This window comes from Triturus cristatus, chromosome 6 (genome assembly GCF_964204655.1).
Source record: "Triturus cristatus chromosome 6, aTriCri1.1, whole genome shotgun sequence".
Taxonomy (NCBI): domain Eukaryota; kingdom Metazoa; phylum Chordata; class Amphibia; order Caudata; family Salamandridae; genus Triturus; species Triturus cristatus.
The window spans coordinates 1,841,186,749-1,841,209,547 of NC_140589.1; the positions used below are offsets into that span (position 1 = coordinate 1,841,186,749).

The window sequence follows — 22,799 nt, forward strand, 5'->3', positions numbered from 1 at the left end:
CTTCCTCTGAGGGTACACCAAACTGATTTGCTGCCCTCTTTACAATGTCATAGTAGAAAGCAATGTCATCTGTGGGGGAAGCTTTTGAGGGATAGCAGCAAATCTCCTCTCTGGGCTCTCAATGTAGAGGTCGTTCCATACATCCTTGAAGGTTTCGGAGTTGTCCTTTTCCTCAGGTATGTCTCTGTATTCCTCGGGGTCTTCACCTTGAGGTTCTGGTGTTGGAGGGGATTCGAAGATACCTTCTTCCTCTTCCTCGGCGTCTTCAGCCTCTTCAGAGTCGACGCTCTCTGGTTCTGCAGCCATTGTCTTAGGGTTTCAAAAATCCTTCAGTGAAGCGTTGAAATCCTTTTTCTTTTGTATGAGCGTAGCCATCTCCTCCTCGAGCTTTCTCCTTTTCCTTTCGACTTCGATGGCCCTCTCGGCGTCGCAGGCCGGAGATTTTCTCTTCTTCCCAGCGTCGTCAGTCTTCGGCAGTGTTGTGCCCTTTTTTTGCGGGTTTGTTATCGGCCCTGGGCTTCGGCGATTTTCCTTCTCGGTAACCTTCTGTAGGGTTCCGTGGGGTTCTTTTAATCGCATTTTTGCTCAGCGTCGGGGCTACCTTGGGCGTTTTATGCTCGTGGCCCTTCGGTTACGACGATCTTTATGGTGTCTTACCTTCTCTATCTTCTTTTTCAACTCCCTTGCCTTCTTCTTGGCGCGGATTTTTTCGGAGTCCCTCTCTGCGTCCGAATACTTCGTGAGTCGACTCGGCTAGAGCTCTCTGCTCTTCCTCGTCGCTAGAGAAACCCAGGTCCCTCATGGAAGGTTTCTTAGTCGACTGCAACATTGTTGTGTAGTGGGCCTGTCTTTGGTTTCGGAGTGTCGTGAGTGTCTTTGTCAGGAACGCTGCGCAGGCCTCACAGTCCTTGTCCTGATGATCTTCCGGCAGGCAAAGGTTGCACACGTCGTGTGGGTCGCGTTGTGCGTATTTGTGGTGGCACTTGGGGCAGAATTTGAAAGGGGTATTCTCCATGATCCCTACCTCCCCATTTGTGGACCGGAGTGGTTCTCAGGGGTTTGAACGGCCGCTCTGCTCCTGCCTCTTGCTACGATGTCGGTGATCTTTCGGTGACAATCTTTATGGAGATTTTTTCGGTAAATGAATAATCTTTCTTCTGAGCTTCCCGTCTTGCTTCCAGACCCAACGGCGGAAAAAAGAATCTGAAGATGGCCACCACGAACGTCGACCTCCAGGATACCTTCTGACGTCACACAGGGGATGTACCTGGCACCAAATGGTGGGCGACAGCGACTAAAACAGAAAAAAAAAAAGAAAGAAAAAAAAAAGGACTATTCCGGACTCAACCACTAGATGGCGGAATGATACATAGCATGTGAATCCAGATAAGGATTCACGCTGTCACACTTCATTTCTCTCCATAGGAATCCACTGACTGTTTTTCTCTGAAAAAGTGTGGAGTTGAATTGTATGGAAATCTGAAAAATAACAATTGCGCAAACCTGATTTTACTTACCTTTTCTCTAGGAAATGTCCCAGTGTGATATCTAGGCATATCACCCTGAGTAGAAAAAGTAACTTAAAAAGTAATCTAAAAGGGGCATGGCCAACTGGTCCATCATGGCGGATGCGTCTCAGCCTGGCTCTCGTAGCCCTGCCATAATCCTACAAAATCCTGCCTTTACATCCTGTTCCCGTGTCTTGAAAATCTTGCAGAGCTGTTACCTGTTCCCTAGGAACGCGGTCCGGACCCTCGGAGGAGACAACAGACCGCAGGGCAGCGGAGTTTGGACGACATGACGACAAGGCAGTGAGGGTGCCTCGCATTGCTCCGGGAGCAGCGCGCTGCCTCCTGGGAGCTGTGGAGCACCGGAGTTAGGCGGAGACCCCGACCCTCACCCAAAAAAACTCAGTGATAACTGAGGCCCCACTGGAGTAGGGAGCGGCCTCGATCCTCGCAGGGTGGTATCCCAACTGCTGCGCTCGTTCTGGGGTCGAGCGGAGGTGCTGTCCGAGACAGGTCTTGTGGCTGTCTGTGTTCCCGGGGGCCGCGGGACTGCGTTCTTTTGGAGTGCTGAGGCTGATGATCTGGGGCGGTCGGCCGGGGTGCACTTAACCTTACCCTGGAGGAAGCCGACATTGATCACGGGAGCGACGCAGGTGAGAAGTGCAGGGGTCCGATACGCATGGACGGCCAATGCAGAGGCAATATATACACAAACCTAGATATCTATGTGGGGAAAACTCGCACTTGGCTCGCCACACTGGTGAATGTGTGGTGCCCTTCATACGGGCAACACACGGTGCGAAAGACCCGTGTCACTGCTATCTGCGTCACCTGATCGGGGTGCCCAACCACGGCGCAGAATTAACTTTGCCAGTGAGAAGCGATCAGGGCCATCTTATTCAGCAGAATCCTGGACCTCACCAGGGAGGCACCCTTTAGAGGCTGGGGACGAGGTCCTACTAGGTAGGATCAGCCCCCGACGCGCTAGATTCCTCTCGATAAGGCCTGAGCCCATAGCATCCTACACTATTTACCAAGACACCTGCATTGCCCATCCCCGACATCACCCAATCTGCCATCATGTCTTAAGGCTAAGCATCCAAACAGAGTACACTAGACAAATATACTGGGGAAGCCACTAGTCAAACTACCCTAAGTGACACCTCTATAGCTACACTGGATAATGCTGCGCTTCTGACAGCGATCACCCAAGCAAGGGATACATTGGATGCTGAAATAGGCGCGGTGGGTGCGGATGTCATACTATTGCGGCAGGACCTTCGCAATGCTGTAAGACGTGTGACACAGGCCAAAACAAGGATATCTGGAGCAGAAGACGCCACCACGACACTGCAAGGAAAAGTCCGTACCATGGAGGGACTCACTCAAGGGCTAGCCACGCGGATTGAAAATGCAAAAGGAAGAGCCCACCGTAATATTCTACGATTCGTGGGTTCCCGAGGGATTTGAGGGCTCAGACATGTGTACATTTTTAGACCATTGCCTCAAATCTTGGATCTCAGACGATTTTCTCTTCTTCCCAGCGTTGGCGTTAGTCTTCGGCGGTGTTGTGCCCTTTTTTGCGGGTTCGTTGTCCACCCTGGGTTTCGGCGATTTTCCCTCCTCGATGACCTTTGGTAGGGTTCCGTGGGGTTCTTTAAATCTTTTTTTTGCTCAGCGTCAGGGCTGCCTTGGACGTTTTATGCTTGTGGCCCTTCGGTTCCGACGGATCTTTATAGTGTCTTACCTTCTCCGTCTTCTTTTTCGACTCCCTCGCCTTCTTCTTGGCGCTGATTTTTTCAGAGTCCCTCTCGGTGTCCGAATACTTTGTGCGTCGACTCAGCTGGAGCTCCCTGCTCTTCCTCGTCGCTAGAGAAACCCAGGTCCCTCATGGAAGGTTTGTCCTGAACGCGCCAACCACGCACTTGTGGCCAAGCCACCACCCGGAGCTCCCCCACCCTGTAATCGCACGGATCCTTAACTGCCATGACCGTGACGTGTTCCTGCGACAAGCCCGTTGTCAAAAGTCTCTTGGCTTTGAGTCTCACCCGATAATGATTTTTCCGGACTATACTAAATTGGTAAAACAACAGAGGCAGTCATTCACAGCCGCCAAGGCGCGCCTCTGTGAACTGCAAATCTCCTATATGCTGCTCTTTCCGGCCCGACTCCGTGTCAGCTATAAAAGCACAAGTTACTACTTGTGTAACGATATATCTGTAAGAGACATTAGTTTGTGATAGATTTCTTACCTTGGCATATCCCCAGGCGTCAGACTGGATCCGGAAAGTTTTTTGTAGCAGTACCCCTGCACGTCAGTAGGTGGCGTTGTGCGGCTCCGCGTCCGTCACTGACGCCTGGTGATAGTCTAAGGTAAGGAATCTTCACCACCGTGTCTCTTTCAGATACAGTACATTGTTTTTCGATACCCCAGAGGAGGTATTCCAGTGGATAGATGAACGCCTATCAATCAGGGCCGGCACACCGCTGCCTCGTGATTCGGACTCATCAACTGGGTATCCATTCCTACAACTGAAAAAAACTCCTAAGGACAAGCGACAACACCGATCCAGATCATCCTGGCACTCCCGCGGAGACAAACAAATCGGCGCTCAGAAGGCAGATTCGCAAGTCAAAACAGTGTGGAAAGTAGACCAGAGAGGTCTACGATGCGGAGAATTATCTACGTACTGGATCATATACTGGCAACGACAGGGCTACTTCGCAAAAACTATCCTTTACTACAGGTCCCAAAGACATATAATAGGGATGGAATCATCGGTGAGCTGTTGGACTGGTTCAGCCCTCATCCTCAGTAGGGGTAAGACCTGTATACATTCCGTGACAGATACTTCAGAGTTCTTTTAGGTATTGGGGTGGGGCGGGGTGGGGTGTTACAACTTCAATTAATGTTTGTTCAGTTGGTTTTATGCGCCTACAGAATGTCATTCGCTAGATGTATCCGAGTCACATTCGTATATCACTCTCAAAACACATCCAATACCGTCATGTACGAATATCTAAAATATGCAAAGCGCCTGGGGCCGGACGTCATGCGGCTGTAAGAGACTCACTTATTGAGGACCCGTACCCCAAGCCTTGCCCGCTATGTTTTCACACAAGTTTTCCATTCTAGGTTTACGAGACGGTCCAGGGGGGATGCTATTGCAATTCACCGTAGAATTCCATACACACACATGCATACATGGGCTGACACGCTGGGCCGATATTTGCTTATACATGGCACTAACTGGGGAGAACACATAGTCTTGGGCGGCATCACCGCCCCTCCACCCCTCAGCCAGGCATTTACAGAGCACCTCATCGACGTTTGGGGATCATTAACCGACGTACTGTCACTGGTGGGAGGAGATTGGAACAATGTGGAGGACCCTGTTACAGACCGATGCCGTCCCACTGCGCAACATTTCACGCTAGTGAGTCACGGCTGGGACCCTAGTACAAGACACTGGGACGGGAAGACTCATGGAGGACCTTTCACCCCTCAGACACCAGTTACACTTTTTTTCAACGGTACACAGGTCATTCTCCAGATTGGACTATATTTTTATAACCAGGGCCCACTTTCATATAGTGGCTGCTACAGAGATTTTGCCCAGAGGCTTGTCCGACCACTCTCCGGTCCAAATTCCGATTCACATGGACCTCGGGCGCTCTGCATTTCACTGGTGTATGTCGCCCTGGCACCTCCACAGCCCGGTCTATTAAACGAGCCTTCATGCCGCCTTACTTGAATACTTCTCATTGAACGCAGAATCGGCACCTTCCGACACTATCCTATGGGAGGCCATGAAACCCACCAAACACGGGTTCGATATTAGCCACTGTACGGTCGCCAGAAGAAGTTGACCCAAATACAATTTGAGGCCCAGATAATCACATCAGAGCAGCACACACAAGGGCCGGATGGAAATAGTGCTCGTAGAAAACTGACGACTTTGCAAAAAAGATATCAAAGCCTTTTTCTTGACGAAGCTAAACAGGCTTAGCAGGCCACGCAGAGCAGGATCTACCAGTGGGGGGACAAATCTGGGAAGCTTTTACACATACTGTGTCAATACACTCTGAAACCGACAGAAATACCTCTAATCACTTCATCCACAGGGGAGACTATATCTAACCCCACATCTACTGCCAAAACCTCTGCTGAATTCTATCGTTCCTTGCATGCCAAACACGAGGTCATATCAGAAACCCAGATGGAAGATTATTTTCTAGATATCCCGCCTAGGGCATTATCCGACTCTGCACGTGACTCCCTTGATGATCCAATCTCAATCGAAGAACTAATCTCCGCATCCAAGATTGCTTCAGGCAAATCACCGGGACCAAACGGGTTCCCTAGTGAGTTGTTCAAAGCTTTCGCTTCTGTACACACTACCTCGCGACCCTTGACGAAGCCATCCAAAAGAAAACTTTACCAATAGACTGGAGAGACACAGAAATTGTGGTTCTCTTTAAACCAGGACCTCCCCCAGACCTCTGTTCGTCCTATATCACTGCTAAACACTGAAGCTAAGCTTTTAGCCAAAGTGCTGACAAACAGATTGAACCCGCACCTCACCGACTTGATTCACCCTGATCAGGCCAGCTTCATGCCGCAAAGATCGACCCGACATAACATCCGTAGACTTCAAAATGCCATTGCCGCTATTGATCGCCTGGATAGACCGGCTGCCTTACTTTTGGTAGACATGGATAAGGCATTCAACTCTGTGAGTTGGACCTATATGTTCATTTTACTGAGGCACTTAAACATGGGTCCCCGCCTCATCGCATTGATTGGATTACTATATACAAATCTCACAGCATCCGTGCGTGTAGCCGGAACCACATCAGCCCACTTTCCCATCCATCACGGCACCCGACAGGGGTGCCCCCTTTCACCCCATTGCTTTTTAGGTCTCGCCTGAGCTAGCGCATGCGCAGCTCTGGCGAGACATTTAGTAAGTGGGCTTTAAAAAGTCCGACCGCATGCTTTTGCTTGTGGCCTAAAGCTTGCGGTTACGCACACAGTTATGCGCGGCGCCATCTGGCTTTCCTTTCTGTCATGGCTCATTAAGCGCATCGCACAATCACTTTCACTTTCAGGGCCGCGCGGCCGCATCACTTTCTAAGCCGCGCGGCCAATGCTTGTTTAATTAGCTGCAGTTGGTTTTGGAGGACCTGCCTTTCTGTGTTGTTGTTCTGTTCATTAGCCCGCAGCACCCTTTCAGTCTGGTGACAAAGTAAAAACATTATAGTTTCCCTGTCGGGTATTAAGCAACAAAGTATTTAATGTACTTCCTCGGTGGTGGGGTAGTGGAGCCTGCCAGGAAACTAACTTAAATTCTAAAGTACAAACATAACAGTTTCCCTGTCGGGTATTAAGCAACAAAGTATTTAATGTACTTCCTCGGTGGTAGGGTAGTGGAGCCTGCCAGGAAACTAACTTAAATTCTAACTGTTAAGCCAAGCAAACGCACGGAGCCTTCTGGCCTTCCAGCTTCTGTCAATGAAGTCATATCGGTAGGAGGGATTTTTTAAGGGCTGCAATTAATTGTCAGCTCCCTCGGCATGTTTGGTTCCTGAGCGCTTTGCATTTTCTGCACCCTCGCTGGGTAGAGTTCGGTTTCACCTACCGCACGTTTTCCCCCTTCTTTCATGCAAATGAAATGGTATCCGAGGAGTTCATAGAATTTGTCATCTTGCTACATACGATCCATTTTGCAGTTACTAAATGAACTCCATGTGCTGCGTAGTTACCGGTGTTTTATTATATTTAGAAAGCATTACCTATCCACAGCGTGGACTTGGTATGTATTTGGAGTGTCGATTGTAGAAATGCTGCTAGCCTGTATTCGACTGTCACATTAGTATTCTGCTTCTTCGTACCTGTGATGAATGTATTTTTTATTAGTTTGGTAATGACATATTGAGTTATCTTATTTCTACTGTAGGGTTTTGACTTTAAAGCCTCCATTCACAACTAAATGTCTCAATGCCCATCATTGAGTGCGCTGGTTTTGTGGCTCCATCCTTAATGTGTCTGTCAGTGATCACTGTGAGGTGCTACCTCCTTAACGGCAGCCTTCCACGCATACAATCACACTTACACACATGCCCCCCAAAAAAAGGAAACACTACACACACACACACACACACAATAAACTCCCACTGACAACTTATACACTTAGTCACATCTTGTTACGAACACACACGCCAGCATCTACTCACAGTCCCATTTTTCACACTAGTACTCTTACACGCTCACACAAAGAACACAATATTTTGCATACAAACACCATTAACTCGCTATATAGAAACACACGCTCCCTAACTAAACACACACACACACACCCTCCCTACTGTAGCTCGCAGACTCACAAACGAACAAGTTACTTACCTTCGGTAACGCTTTTTCTGGTGGATACAGTATCTGCCTGTGGATTCCTCACCTTGTGAATATCCCCTGCGCCAGCATTCCACGGAACTTTTCTTCCCCAGCATTCCACGTCGACGTGGGCGACGTCACAATACATCGGCTCCGCACGCGACTCCGTACGACGTCATCGGAGCCATAAGAAGCCCACGTCGGCGTGATGACGTCAGTTCCACCCATTTTTTCCGTGCCTTCGAGGCGAACAGGTGAACCAACGACAACTCCAAGTATACACAGTATACAGAATACCAATACATATACATAGCATACAAAAACAAAGGAATGCTAATCAAACAAGCATTTCCTACAAATGTACAAGAGAATATACAAACATTTCAAACAAGACCTATTCCATGGTATACAAAGGTGGACAACGGGGAGGCGGGTGGGTCAGTGAGGAATCCACAGGCAGATACTGTAACCACCAGAAAAAGCGTTACCGAAGGTAAGTAACTTGTTCTTCTGATGGATACATCTGCCAGTGGATTCCTCACCTTGTGAATAGATTCCCACAGCAGTCCCCACTCCCGGAGGAGGGTGTCCACCTTTCTATACCAGAAAGTCTTGCAAGACAGAACGCGCGAAGTGGCCCTCCCTCCTCATCTCAGAGTCCAAGCAATAATGCTTTGCGAAAGTATGGAGGGAGGCCCAAGTCGCGGCCTTACAAATATCTGCCACAGGAACACCCCGGGCCAGAGCAGATGTTGAAGACTTAGCTCTAGTAGAGTGAGCACGAATACCCTCAGGAGGAGTCTTACCAGCCAAGGCGTAGCAGATCTTGATGGTCAGTATAATCCATCTTGACAGCGTGCGCTTGTGCACCGCTTTACCTTTAGAACGACCAACGTAGCCAATAAAAAGCTGGTCATCAATACGAAAGTCCTTGGTCCTGTCCAAATAAAAACTCATAGCCCTCTTCGGGTCAAGGCGATGGAGTCTTTCTTCTTCTTTGGAAGGATGAGGGGGTGGATAAAAAACAGGGAGGGTAATAGACTGCCCCAAATGGAAAGGAGTAACAACTTTTGGCAGGAAAGCAGCCCTGGTCCTGAGAACCATCCTTTCAGCATGTAAGGTAAGAAAAGGAGGTTTGGAACTAAGAGCTTGAAGCTCACTCACCCTCCTTGCCGAGGTTATGGCTACAAGAAAAACCACCTTAAAGGACAACAGCCTCAAAGGACAATTATGAAGAGGCTCAAATGGGGACCCCATTAAAAAGGTTAAGACAAGATTAAGGTCCCACTGAGGCATTACAAATGGAGTAGGAGGAAACATGTTTGTAAGGCCCTTGATGAACCTCAGAACAACCGGAGATTTAAACAACGAAGGTTGATCTGGAAGGCACAGAAATGCCGATAAGGCCGAAAGGTAGCCCTTGACCGTGGCCACAGCACAGCCCTGCTGAGCCAAGGAAAGAGCAAACTGAAGCACATCAGAAAGATGAGCCTTTAAAGGGTCAATGGATCTCTCTCCACACCACTTTACAAACTTAGACCACCTGTAGGAGTATATGGACTTGGTGGAGTGTCGCCTGGCCGATAAAATAACGTCCACCACATCAGGTGGGAGAGAGAAGGAACTCAGGTTGCCCCGTTCAATCTCCAGGCATGAAGGTGTAAGCTCTGGAGGTGGGGGTGTAGAACCTGCCCCTCCGACTGCGAGAGGAGGTCTGCCCTCAAAGGGAGACGGAGCGGAGGGCACGAGGAGAGGTGGAGAAGATCTGTGTACCACACCCTTCTTGGCCAGTCCGGGGCGACCAAAATGACTTGGGCCCGGTCTTGGCGAATCTTCCTCAGAACCCGAGGAATCAAGGGTATGGGAGGAAACGCGTAAAGGAGTTGTGAGCCCCAACTCAACTGAAACGCATCCCCCAACGCCCCCTGCATCGGAAACTGGAGACTGCAGAATGACGGGCAGTGCGCGTTCTCGAAAGTAGCAAACAGGTCCACCCGAGGTGTCCCCCACGTCCGAAAGACGCGACGAACCACCTCCGGATGGAGCCTCCACTCGTGGTCGGCGGAGAACTGCCGACTGAGACTGTCCGCACGCACGTTCAGCACCCCGGCCAGATGATTTGCCAGACAAATCTGATGGTCCTGAGCCCAGGACCATAGTCGTAAGGCCTCTCTGCAGAGACAAAGAGACCCTACTCCTCCCTGTTTGTTTATATACCACATCGCGGTCGTGTTGTCCGTCAGGACTTGAACTGACTGACCGCGAAGGGAAGGGAGGAAGGCCTTGAGTGCCAAACGAATCGCCCGCAATTCCAGAAGGTTGATATGAAACAACCTCTCCTCTGGAGACCAAAGACCCTTGATCTCCAGATCCCCCAGATGAGCCCCCCACCCTAGGGTGGAGGCATCCGTTATCACTGTGGCCACCGATGGAGGTAGATGGAAAGGCTTTCCTTGGGACAGATTGCCCTCCACGCTCCACCAAGACAGATCCGCTGCAGCTTCTCCGGAGATCTTGATCGACTCCCCGAGATCCCCGTTGTGCTGATACCACTGCTTGCGGAGGCACCACTGGAGCGCCCTCATGTGCCAGCGTGCATGGTTGACCAACAGAATGCAGGAAGCGAACAGACCGAGCAGGCGAAGGACCTTCAGAACTGGAACAACCGCTCCACTGTGGAATAAAGGGACCATCTCCTGAATGTCGAGAATCCTTTGAGGAGGAGGGAATGCTCGACACACAGTAGTGTCCAGTACTGCCCCTATAAACAGGTTGCGTTGAGAGGGCACCAGGTGAGATTTGGGCACATTGATTGAAAAACCCAAGTCGAACAACAGCTGAGCTGTCACCTGCAGATGACGCTGCACCATCTCCGGGGACTCTGCCTTCAGAAGCCAGTCGTCCAGGTAGGGAAAAACTGGAATCCCCGACCTCCTGAGATGAGCAGCCACCACTGCCATCACCTTTGTGAAGACTCGAGGTGCAGTAGTAAGACCAAACGGGAGGACCGCAAACTGATAATGTTGCGACCCAACCGTAAAACGGAGATACTTCCTGTGCGACTTCAGGATTGGGACATGGAAGTACGCGTCCTGCAAGTCGAGCGACACCATCCAGTCTCCTTGCTGCAACGCTTGAAGAACCTGCGCAAGGGTCAGCATCTTGAACTTCTCCTGTTTCAGGTAAAAATTCAAGATTCTGAGGTCCAGAATCGGACGCAATCTGCCGTCCTTCTTGGGGATCAGGAAATACCGGGAGTAGCATCCCTGACCTCTTTCCTGCTCCGGAACCACCTCTATTGCGCCCTTCTGAAACAAGGCTTGAACTTCTTTCTGCAGGAGAAGCAGGTGGTCCTCCGAGCAATAACCCTGGCAAGGAGGGTAAGGGGGAGGAAACTCCCGAAAGGGAAGGGCGTACCCAGTCTCTACGAGGTTCAAAACCCAAAGGTCGGTTGTAACAGATTTCCAACCCCGTAGAAAGTAGGACACCCGACCCCCTACAGGCCTTACATGATCCAGGATGGGGGATCTAGGGCTGCTTCCCTGAAGCCTCATTTGAAGCAGAGGAGGAAGAGGAAGAAGAGGGCTTACGACCAGAACCTCTCCGACCCCTTTGCTTCCCTCTATAGGAGCGATAGAGGGGATTCTGCTGCTGTTGTTGCTGCTGCTGTTGTGGCTGTCGGAAGGAGCGAAAGGATGACCTTCCGAGTCCCCTAGCCTTACGGAAAGTTGAACCTTTAGCAGGAACCTGCAGACCCAAGGACTTCGCCGTCAACCTACTGTCCTTAAAACGTTGAAGGGCAGAATCTGCCTTCTCCCCAAACAACTTTTGTCCATCAAAGGGCAGATCCACCAGCGTGGCCTGGACATCTGCAGAACACCCTGAGGAACGGAGCCAAGCTTGTCTCCTTGCGGCAATGGACGACCCCATAATCCTCGCCACAGAGTCCGCCGTATCCAGCCCAGACTGGATCACCTGCCTGGCAGCTGCCTGAGTGTCCGCCACAACCTCCATGAAGGACGACTTATCCCCCTCAGGTAACCTAGGGGCCAAAGTTTTTATAGAGTCCATCAGGGCATGAACATAACGCCCCAGCAAGCATGTGGCATTTGATGACTTCAACGCCATACTTCCTGAGGAGAAAGTCTTTTTGGCCGCCTGATCAACTTTCTTTGACTCCCTATCAGCAGGAGATTGGGGGAAAGCACCCGAAGCATGTTTAGAACATGAAGCCTGCACCACTAGGCTCTCCGGAGAAGGATGCGTGGATAAAAAATCCGGGTCTCCTGGCGCAACCCTGTATCTCCTTGCCACCTGCCTGCAAACTGCCGGAGCTGATAGAGGCTTCTTCCACACCTCCAACACTGGTTCCAAGAGAGCCTCATTGAAAGGTAACAAAGGCTCCGAAGCCGACGTCGGGGAGTGCAACACCTCTGTAAGCAGATTGTACTTGTATTCCACAGAGGGCAGCTGCAGATCTAACAACTCCGCGGCCTTCTTGATCACAACATGGTAGGGCGCCAATTCCTGTGGTGGAGAAGACCTTGCAGAAGCATGCTCCCACTCCGGGGTGGTATCCAAACCACTTGCTACCTCTATACCTCCAAACTCATCCGAAGAAGAGTCGACTTCACCTTCTTCCACCTCAGCCCGATATCTTTCCTCCTCCAAAACCCTTTGGGCCTCCCGCCTCGATCGGATCCGGGGAGCCGGCGTAGTCGACGTCGTACGCGGCGTCGGTGGAGCCAAAGGCACCGGCGTCGGAGGCGCCACAGGTGGAGTCGGCGGCGCCGGATGCGGCGTCGATGGAGTCGGCCTCGGCGTCAAAGAAGGCTCAGAAGATTGACCATCCATCCGAGGTCGAGCCGGATTCCCAACCGGCGCCGGAAACTGCCAAGAAGGCGCCATCGGCATAAAAGGCAGAAAAGGAGCCTGAGCGTATTGCTGCGGCACTCCCAGAGAAAACGCCATCGGACCCACGGGACCTGCTGGTGCTCCGGATGGGAAGGATGCTCTCTGAAAAATGCCATACATGGCATTCAGAAATCCCGAAGGATCCGTACCTGGAGCCGGGAATTGGGGATAAGGAACTGCCCCTGTATCCTCCTGTGGAGTCACCGGCGTCGGCTCCTCAGAATCCTCCACCGGAGCCGTGGAGTCACCAGGCACCGGAACAGACTCTTCCTGCTCCTGCTCCTGCTCCACATCAGATTCCACCCGACCCGGAGTCGAAGCCTTGGACGGCGTCGGGGAACGAGCTGGAGTCCGCTTCGGAGAGGGAGACTTCGAAGACTTATCAGGAGAAGGCGAAGGAGACAAGACCTTGCTCTGACGTCGACGAGGCGAAGCCGACCTCGACCTCTTAGACTTCGAGGACCGACGCCGAGAAGAATGCTTCCTCTTCTTATGGTGCTTCTTCGACTTCGACGACCTCGAAGTCGAAGACTCTCGCCTGGACTTCTCCTTTTTCCTCGCTCTCTTCTCCTCACCGATCTTCTTCATGAAGAGTTTGGTCTTTCTCTCCTTCAGCGCTTTAGGATTCATGCTCCTACAGCACCCGCACTCATCCACGTCATGATCAGAGGAGAGACACCATAAACAGTTCTGATGCGGATCCGTCATGGACATCAGGCCTCCGCACTCCCTACAGGGCTTAAAGCCCGACTTCCTCGTCGAAGACATACCGATTTTAACAAAAATACACCACTAGATTACAAAGTATCTAGAGAGCACTGGGAAAAAACCGTTGCGCGTCGACGGCGCGGAAAAAAGGGAACTGACGTCATCACGCCGACGTGGGCTTCTTATGGCTCCGATGACGTCGTACGGAGTCGCGTGCGGAGCCGATGTATTGTGACGTCGCCCACGTCGACGTGGAATGCTGGGGAAGAAAAGTTCCGTGGAATGCTGGCGCAGGGGATATTCACAAGGTGAGGAATCCACTGGCAGATGTATCCATCAGAAACATGCAAACTCCCTATAAACAACCAAACACGCACAACTCCCCACAGACAGCTAAGCAAACGCACACAAACTTCCTGTAGACACCTAAGCACACAAACGTGCCCGCACACCACGTCACATACACAAACTCCATTCCAGGCACCAAAGCCAACACACGCGCAGACACACACAATCACTACTAGTGGTTTTAATTTACTTCCGGCTGCTCCAGCTCTTCCTCTTCATTAAGCCCTTATACAGCAGAGCAGCCAGGAATCTTCCTGCTGAAGTTGTTCTCTGCTGTTGTGCAGCAGGCATGAATATTTCGCAGTTTAAGTACTTCAGCAAACACTGTCTTCTTTCTTGTAGGATTACATCCTCCAAGGACAAAGTTCGGTACTCTGTGGAAAGACCTAGAAAGCCCGTCCCGGAGGCACGAAACAGTGCTTGTAAAATGTTGGTAAACTCCTGAGCGGTATCTTGTCAGTCAGCACGTATCTAATGTGTTTGCAAAGGCTACATGCTCCAGGTGCAAGGCTAGATTGGTACTGTAGGACGCAGGAAAAACCCACTGGCAGAGGGTCAGCGAGAGCTACTTTTAGGAGTGGAGCATGGGCTATCCAGTCTGGCAAACTGCCCTTAAGAAACACACAATTTTCTCCTACAAACTTATAAAATGTGCCCCCCAAATGCACCTGGAGATGGCTGGAATAACTTGCTACATTTTACAATACAATACATTCACTCATTATAAGATGTGGCTGTTGTGAGCAGGTTTTCAAAGACTGATGTTATCTTCGCAGCTGACCTTGTCCAGCTGCACTAAATTAAAAGGCAATATATGTGCAAAATGTATTATTCAACAGCCTAAAAGTCCAGTTTATCAATCTCAGAAAAATAATAAGTGATATAGGGGCCTGACACATTCAGACCATTCACCAGCAGGTTTCTCATCAGTCTCAGCAGCAGGAGCATTAACCCACAATGTTGTTTCACCGGTTTGCTTTTTGGGCAGTTTGGGTTCTTATATTTACTCACATTGGCCAGTATACAACACCAGTCCCCTTGGTTAGTGCTTGTGCATTACACACCCGGCGCACGCTCACTGTTGCCGGTTGCAGTCCGATAACAAAATAAAAGTTTGGCCCGGCAGGAAGCAGGGGCAACACAGTAGAGGGAGGGCAGATAAGCTCTTATTTTAGCTGACCATGCGCAAGCAACGCTTTTTAAAGTACTGCGTCTATTTCTTAAATAAAGTAACAACACCAATCGCTCTAACTTTCAACAATGCGAGACCTATTGCATAGCAAATGCTTGTTGCACTTGCTATCGAGCCACTTGCGGCCTGGATAAGACATGATGCGCTTTACCGTGGATTTGAGTGGACTCCGGACATATCTGACTGTATAGCTTTATACACAGATGACATCCTATTTTTTCTGACTGATCCCTAACAGACAGGGCCTTGAATTGTCCAGGTCATGCATATCTTCTGCGAGACGTCCAGCTTATACATGAACCCTACCAAGTCTCAAATTTGGCTGCTCCTAGGGTCGATTAGGCATGGGCGATGGTCTGACGCTTGTAACACTAGGCTTCATGTATTTGGGCATCTTTGTATCAGATTGCCAAGCACTTTCTTGGGGGGAAAATCTGTAAGTAGTGACCGCCAAAGTCAAAACAGAGATGAAAACATGGGCCTCGCTGCCCCTCTCACTCTATGGAAGATCGGCCATCTTCAATATGGTCTCATTACCAAAATTACTATATCAACCACAATTTCATCCTCACTTGATCCCCACGTCTTGGTTTCAGCAAATAAATGCAGCCCTGGGCCAATTCCTGTGGGGAGACACATGGCTAGAGCTGCCCTACGCAGGTGTATGCAATCTAAATACTGTGGTGGCATCACCACCGCGAACATACACTCCTAATATGCTGCAGCACAACTGCAGATCCTGAATGATTGGTGGTACGGACCTAGGGACGAACCCGGATATAAGATTGAAAGGTATATTATGAAAGTTCCATCCCTACACCCACTCCTGTACAGCAGATCGGCCCTCAAGGGTCTCCCCCCGCTACGTGGGGGGCGTCTTACACAGGAGTATCCGTTATGGCGAAACCGTCTACTCCCACAAGTAGCGGACCTGCATGGGTTTGGTGGCTGGGACTGCATTGGAGTTTCTACCTTAGGAGATGTTATGAGGGGCCACTTCCTGAGGTCCTTCCAGGACCTTCAAAAGGAGTTTTCTATGTCCCACACGCAATTCTATAAATATTTACAACTATGAAATTCCCTGCACCCCTACATTAAGGACCTAACCTGCTTGCCCAAATTCAGCCCACTAGAGGGTAATCTCCTCATGTGGGATTTAGGGGACCATAAAATCTCCAAAATTTATCAAACCCTAGAGACACATAGCCCTACAAATTGTGATACTCTACGGGCCTCGTGGGATGTGGGCATCTGACCTATTGACGATGACGACTCGCCGGAAACGCTCCAATCACCATGTGGGTGCCGCAATTTCCACACATCTCAGCCACATTCAATTCAAATACTTGCACTGTGCGTATTTTACTAGACAGATTATGATGTGCGGGCTGATTGCCTCCCCTCAGTGTCTTCACTGTCAGACAGGAGATGGCACCTTTCTACACACAGTATGGACGTGTCCTACTCTTGATTGTTTTTGGTATGGGATGCTTCAAAGTCTATCTGCAGTACTAGCATGGGACATCCCCCGCTCTCCCAAACTCACACTCCTACATTGTACAGATGAAATTGGGGTAATCAGTACAAAATACATCTGTTATTTCTGGGCATCCCCCTTGCAAAATGGGACATAGCTAAACATTGGAAAGCTGATAACCCTCCTCGAGTATAGACGTGGAAGAGGGGTCTGGATAATGCTATGGAGCTAGAACGACCAGTATTCATAGCTCGTGGATGTCCATTGAAACACTCTAAAATATGGAAGAGGTGGGCCACATATAGGAAATTTCCCCTTGAAACACACAACACAGTGGATAGTTAAATGATAAATGAAGTCATAACATTTCAATAGGGATTGAGAGTATGTACCATTACCTCAACCACGTTTCTGTGATGCGAATTGCTAAGACTAGAATGTATGTGATCAGACGCAGAGTTAAGCTTTGTTCGACCCAGTTGTTGTTGTTCACTGATGATGATCCTACACTACACTTTAAGATATGGACTGTAATTTCCATTCTAGATAATCAGTGGATGTTTTATGTGTCCATTATCACTTAGAAACTTTGCATTGATCTTTCTAGACTCAATAAAATAGTTTAAAAAAAAAAAAGTAATTTAAAAAGTAACTAAAAAGTAAATTGTGCAGTAATTTCAATACTTTGGCTAACCTGTATCTCAAACAGCTGCATTTGAACTTGCATTCACTTGTAAACCATGAATAATATTTTCAAAGCATTTAGTTCACTTACCTGTGCCAGGCTTGGCTTAGATCTAGAAATAAAATAACTTAATATTTTTATACAACCAAAATTGGTCTGAGTTCAGTCTTTGAGTGTGTGACATTATTTGTTGATTGAGTGTGTACAACAAATGCTTAACACTACCGACTGATAAAGCTTTACTGCTCACCCACACTACCACAAATGGAGCATAAGGTGCTATCTACTTTTACCTCTGCCTACCTTTGGGGTTCCACTGGGTTCTGTGCACACTATACCTAATTTTGGAATAGTATATACAGAGCCAGCTTCCTACACCACCCAATGCATGGGACCACATACTACAGATTTCTCCACAGCACTATTCACAACTTACAAAATTATTTTGGGAACACCTGCCAGGTACAAATGAATCTAGTTTTCTCTGTAAGTGTAGGTTTAGAGCTGTAAATCCCTTTGAGTCCCTCCCATCGTCTGTGCTTGCCTGTAATATGCATCCCTGTATTTACATACGTTAACACTCTAAAGCAAGAATTATTCATATTGCCAGTGTTTGCTTGTTTTTCTCAGAAAGATGCCTACAGTACAAAGCTTATACCCAGAATTTGGTTCCAAGCTTGTTATGCCAAAGAACTCAAGTAGTATTTAACCATCTTCACAGCTGAAACATGCAAGCTAGTTTAAAGTCTTTAAACACGATCAGGAGGTCCGGAAGAAGCCACATTTCAAGCCATCTATCTCAAAGTTTCTGACCAGCACAATACAGGGATCATGGAATTTTCATGTTTGCTAAATATCCCACTCCTGTCCTCTTGCCTTTTTTCTTCTACCAATCAGTATTTGGTTGTGATGGCCTCTTCCCTTGAGAATAAATCTTTGATTGCCACATGGACCAAAAGCAAAAATATATTTGCTCCCACAGCAAGAAAGTATTAGTCCATAGGTCTTTCACGCATGCTAGCATCAAATGCTGTGCCTCTAGACTATATTCAGAAGGAGTATAAAGTTATGCTTAACTAGGGTAGAGGTTGTCGATGTCCTGTCGCTGCATATTCACACTGCATGTACACCAGTAATTTGGGTTTTTGACAAGCATGGTTTTTTGACAAGCATTGCTGGAGCTTTCAACCCTGAAGCCTTTTTCATCATTTGACTGACCATATTTTCTAGCAGTACAAAATTGGGTATGCCCATGGTGGGTTAAGTGCTCACTGCTGTAGGGCTGATGATACACCTCAAAAGGCCAAAACAAGACTACAACTTATCTGTCAAAGGGGATAGGGCATGTTCCTTGGGCTTGACAGCACCTGCTTGAGTGGAAAATACATTGATTTGTGTATGGTTGGGCCATGTATTTAATGGTACAGTGATACAAAGTAATGGACCGAAATGTGACCCAGGAGAATTACAAGTGGCTGAGATTAATTCAAGCAATCCGTTCATAACTTTTTTGTTTGTTTTGCAATGGGTGCATAAGTGGTCTTGGCTGTAGCCCCTACTGTTATAGCAGTTTGTAGCTGTTGTCTCTGTTCCTACGGTACAAGTTGACACTCCCTGTGCTGTGTTTGCAAATGTGTTCATTATATGGGCTATTTAAAGGCCCCCAGTTGCTGTGATGTCATCGAAGGACCTGGAAATTCAAGGTGCATAAGGACTAGACTTGTAATTGGCTCTGATGGAGGAGATCAGAAGCGAGACCGGGAGGCTCACTGACACCATTGCACCTTTTCTGGAAGGGGCTGATTCCAGCTTCAATTTGATATGCTTTTTTTTTTTTACTTACCCAAATGGGACAATGATCTGCTGTGGGAACAAGACCTTCCTTTCAAATTCGACAGGTCATGGAGTGGTGTCTTACAATGTTTGGTGACATACATCTTGACCCTGCAGCCCCATGTGGCCTTTGGATTTGTCTGAGCACAGTTGTAGCAGGCAATGGAATTGTGCTATGACTCCAGGCACCAAAAACATACACTTTGTGACGGTACATGGCTTGAACCCTGTTGTTTTTGCATACTGTAGAAATTTAGTATAAATGGTCTGAAATCAACAAAGAGTGGCTCCAGATCTGCATCTGAAGGCCCAGAAAAAAAATACCTGATGTCAGTGAGCATGGGTGGCGCTTATATGCAGCTCCACTCGTCACTTTCGGAGTAGAATGACGTTGACAAGAAATTGCACAACACCGCCAACCGGCATACAAAGGTATTGCTTAAAGGTTTCCAGATTCAGTCTTATGCCTGGGAAATACTTACAAGGTGAGGAATATGTAGTAGGAAGTATCTATTTGAAAGAAAGGTAATAGAGGAGAAACAACAGGGGCTCCTGTATACTTAGATAGCTACGTAACACTCGAGGCACTTTAAGCATGGGGAGATGTGCGGATAAATAGCTATTTTAAACATACTAGCCAAGATGTTGGGTTACCTACACTTTGGGCTCACATTTGAGGCTAGGAATTACGCTTATGCCAGAGTTGGAGTAAGAAACACAATTAGGATCTGCCAAACAAAAAAAATCCCAAATGTATGACACTAGATGGGTTAACTCAAAGGGGAAGTAACTGTGAAATGATACAAGTGCAATATCATTGTTATATTAAAAAAGGATCTTACGATGCATAGCAGCTGTCTTGTGCCACAGCGACACCACTATATGGTAGGATCCACGTGATCTCTGTGCTCAGGAATCGCTTGATGCTATTCAGTGGTTCGTACAGTCGACGCAGATCCCAGAACTTGATCTTTCGGTCTTTGCCTGCCGTCACTAGAAAGTTACTGTTGAGAGATAAGTACATGTTTGGATAAGAAAGCAACAGAATTAAGAAAAAAGGCACTATCACCAGAGTATTTCCTCACCAACTCCAACCACCTGGAAAAAAATAATCACCAATTATTGACATTACAGTCCTACTCCACCCTCCACAGGACCGCATGCGTTTCCATACAAGTAAAAGTTACTGACTTATAAAGGAAGACTAAAACAAGAGGACTCAAAGGATCTGACCAAAGAAAAAGCAAACCGCGTTCCTAGATAATGTTTCTGGTACTCCTCCGGTTTCCTTTAACTGACCACACTAATCAATGTAATTGTTTTAAGAAACGTTTGGGAGATAAGACAACAAGCAGATATTCATTGAGGAAAAAGTCACAATTCACAGGAATCATCTGCCCTGCCTCAAGTCTGGTATAAGATATGTATCTTCCCTGGGTTTTCATTAAGTTACTGCCAGGAAGTAGGAGGGATCCAAACATAATTATACAGTTTCAGAACCCCAGTGAAAATGTGCCAGACCACTGAACAAGCACATGCAGCCAGAAAACAACATAGATACAAAAGATCAGCAAACTTACACAGGTTTACTAGGGAGAGGCACAAAACATATCTATCTATATCTATATCTATATATCTATATATCTATATATCTATATATATATATATATATATATAGTATTTATTTTCAGGATAAGACAAAGACCCTATGAATAAAGTGAATGCGTGAGTGAGAAGATTCAGCTCCTAAAACAGAGAGACCACTATGATAATACTGGGCCATTCGAGACGAGCAAGAAAGGATAACACAGCAAAGGTTCTGTAGATGTGCAGTGGAGGAGAAAGCAGAAAGATAATAGCATTCTTTGCCTTGATAAAATTAAATTTTTAAGAGGTGGAAGCAGGACAAATGCAAAGTGAAGAAAGGAAGCAGGACATATGCAAAGTGAAGACGATCGTACTGAATACATACATTTCAAAATGCAGGTCACCAGGGGTGCTTTGTGCAATTCGTGAAGGCACAGAGTTTTTTGTACTGCTGGCCAATTTAGGTTAAGGGATTCTGGAGATGGGAGGCTAACTAAAAATTGAATGAGGCGCTAACATAGATGATGGAAAAATCACAAGAAGAGTGTAAATGATAGGCCCATCACTACAATTAGCACAGACACACACTCTTAGCTTAAGTACTGAAAAACATGCTTACTTGAAATATCCTTGGAACAGAAAATACTACACTAGTTTATTTTGTACAGGGAAGCTGAATTCACAATTCAAAACTGTTAAGACACACACACACTCTGCAGCAGGTTAAGGATAAAAAGGGATGTCTTAATGGAGTATTATGGTCCTAAGACCCTAGTGCCGACATGTTTCAGTCCAGAGTGGCCAGTAAAGGTCCCGGACTTTCTTCAGGGCAGAAGGTCAACCCCTGTGTGAGAGCTCTAACAGAAAGGGGATTCCCTATACTTTATGTGAGGCGAGGGCAGAGTAGCTACTCCTCGCTGTATGTTTGATGTATGTGTATCTGTAAAATGCCAGTCTCCATCTGAAAAATTATAAAGGTGGATAGATACACCAAAACAACAATTATTAAAAAGAATCTTTAAAGAACGTTCAATCTTAGTCATACCCTAAAGGTGTATGGTGATTACATGCTGACTTATGTGCATGCCTCCGGTGGAGGAGAGAACTCCTCAATGTGCCACTCATACTGTAGAACTCTGTGACATACTAATTATATGTGACAGATCTAGTGGAGTGGCGATTTTACTCAAATTCTAACACTAACTGCGTGTTAGTCGCAAGGTCTTTACCAGTATCAGTGTCACACCAGTATAAAAACAGTCTCAAGCTATAGTAATGATTACACCGTTTTTTACAAAAAAGGCTAAATAAACATCATGCATGAGTAAATAACCAAATTAACACATGCATGTATGAACACACTCATTCAATGGGTACACAAACTTTTCATACCGTCATACAGACTCACCAATTGCAGGAGGGCTGCGCGATTCACATAGGACCGGAGCGATAATGTGGGTAGTCCTATTGTTAGTGTTGTAAAAAGAGGATAGAAGTAATGGTGAGGGACGAGTCAGCCTGGGGGAAGGAATCCCCTGGAGAGTATTAAGGAGGCTAAGATCGAGTATGCTGACACCGAATGTGTCATGAAGCTACGTACGCACTTACTTCACATGAAGATCACACTCAGCATTTCAACCTGTTGTGGTTTCGGTCCTCGGCTCGTGCGAATAACGAGCCTTGAGAACTGGTATTTAAACAAAATATTGGCGCGTGGAGGAAGGGAGTGGAGTGCGCCTTCCCCGGATGACCCGGAAGTGATGCTGCCGCCGTGACCTTGCAGTTAGAACGCTCAGCGGTCAGATTGAGGGTTACCGAGTGAACGGCAGCTATAGTTACTAGCGTCCTACCCAAAGTGGGGGGAGGGAAATTAACAAGATGCCTGGGCAACCTCATGTACTCAAAAATTCAAGCGGAGAAAAATCAAGGGTGGGGCCAATGATCCGCTTGTGATCGTGTACCAAAGTGAGTTGTTAATAAAAACGGTGGTTATATACCAGAAGGTGTGGACTATAAGTTATGAATAAACTACGAGAAAGTGGGGAAATGATTGTGCACCGGGCGTAAATTATTATACAGATTGTAAATACCCAATGTACGCCGTACATAAAACGGTATGGGGGATATGTACAACAGATTCCATGGTGCTAGAA

The 22,799-nt window shown here is 47.7% G+C and overlaps 1 protein-coding gene across 5 annotated transcripts in view; it reads right to left on the reverse strand.

Annotated features, from left to right (window-relative positions):
* Positions 1 to 22,799, reverse strand: part of GTF3C2 (general transcription factor IIIC subunit 2) — a 906,867-nt gene that overhangs the window by 226,940 nt on the left and 657,128 nt on the right. For all 5 annotated transcript variants that reach the window (XM_085613289.1, XM_085613287.1, XM_085613288.1 and 2 more), the window contains one exon: positions 19,902 to 20,063. In XM_085613289.1, coding sequence (XP_085469415.1) covers positions 19,902 to 20,063 — 162 coding nt within the window. The remainder of the gene's footprint in view (positions 1 to 19,901; positions 20,064 to 22,799) is intronic.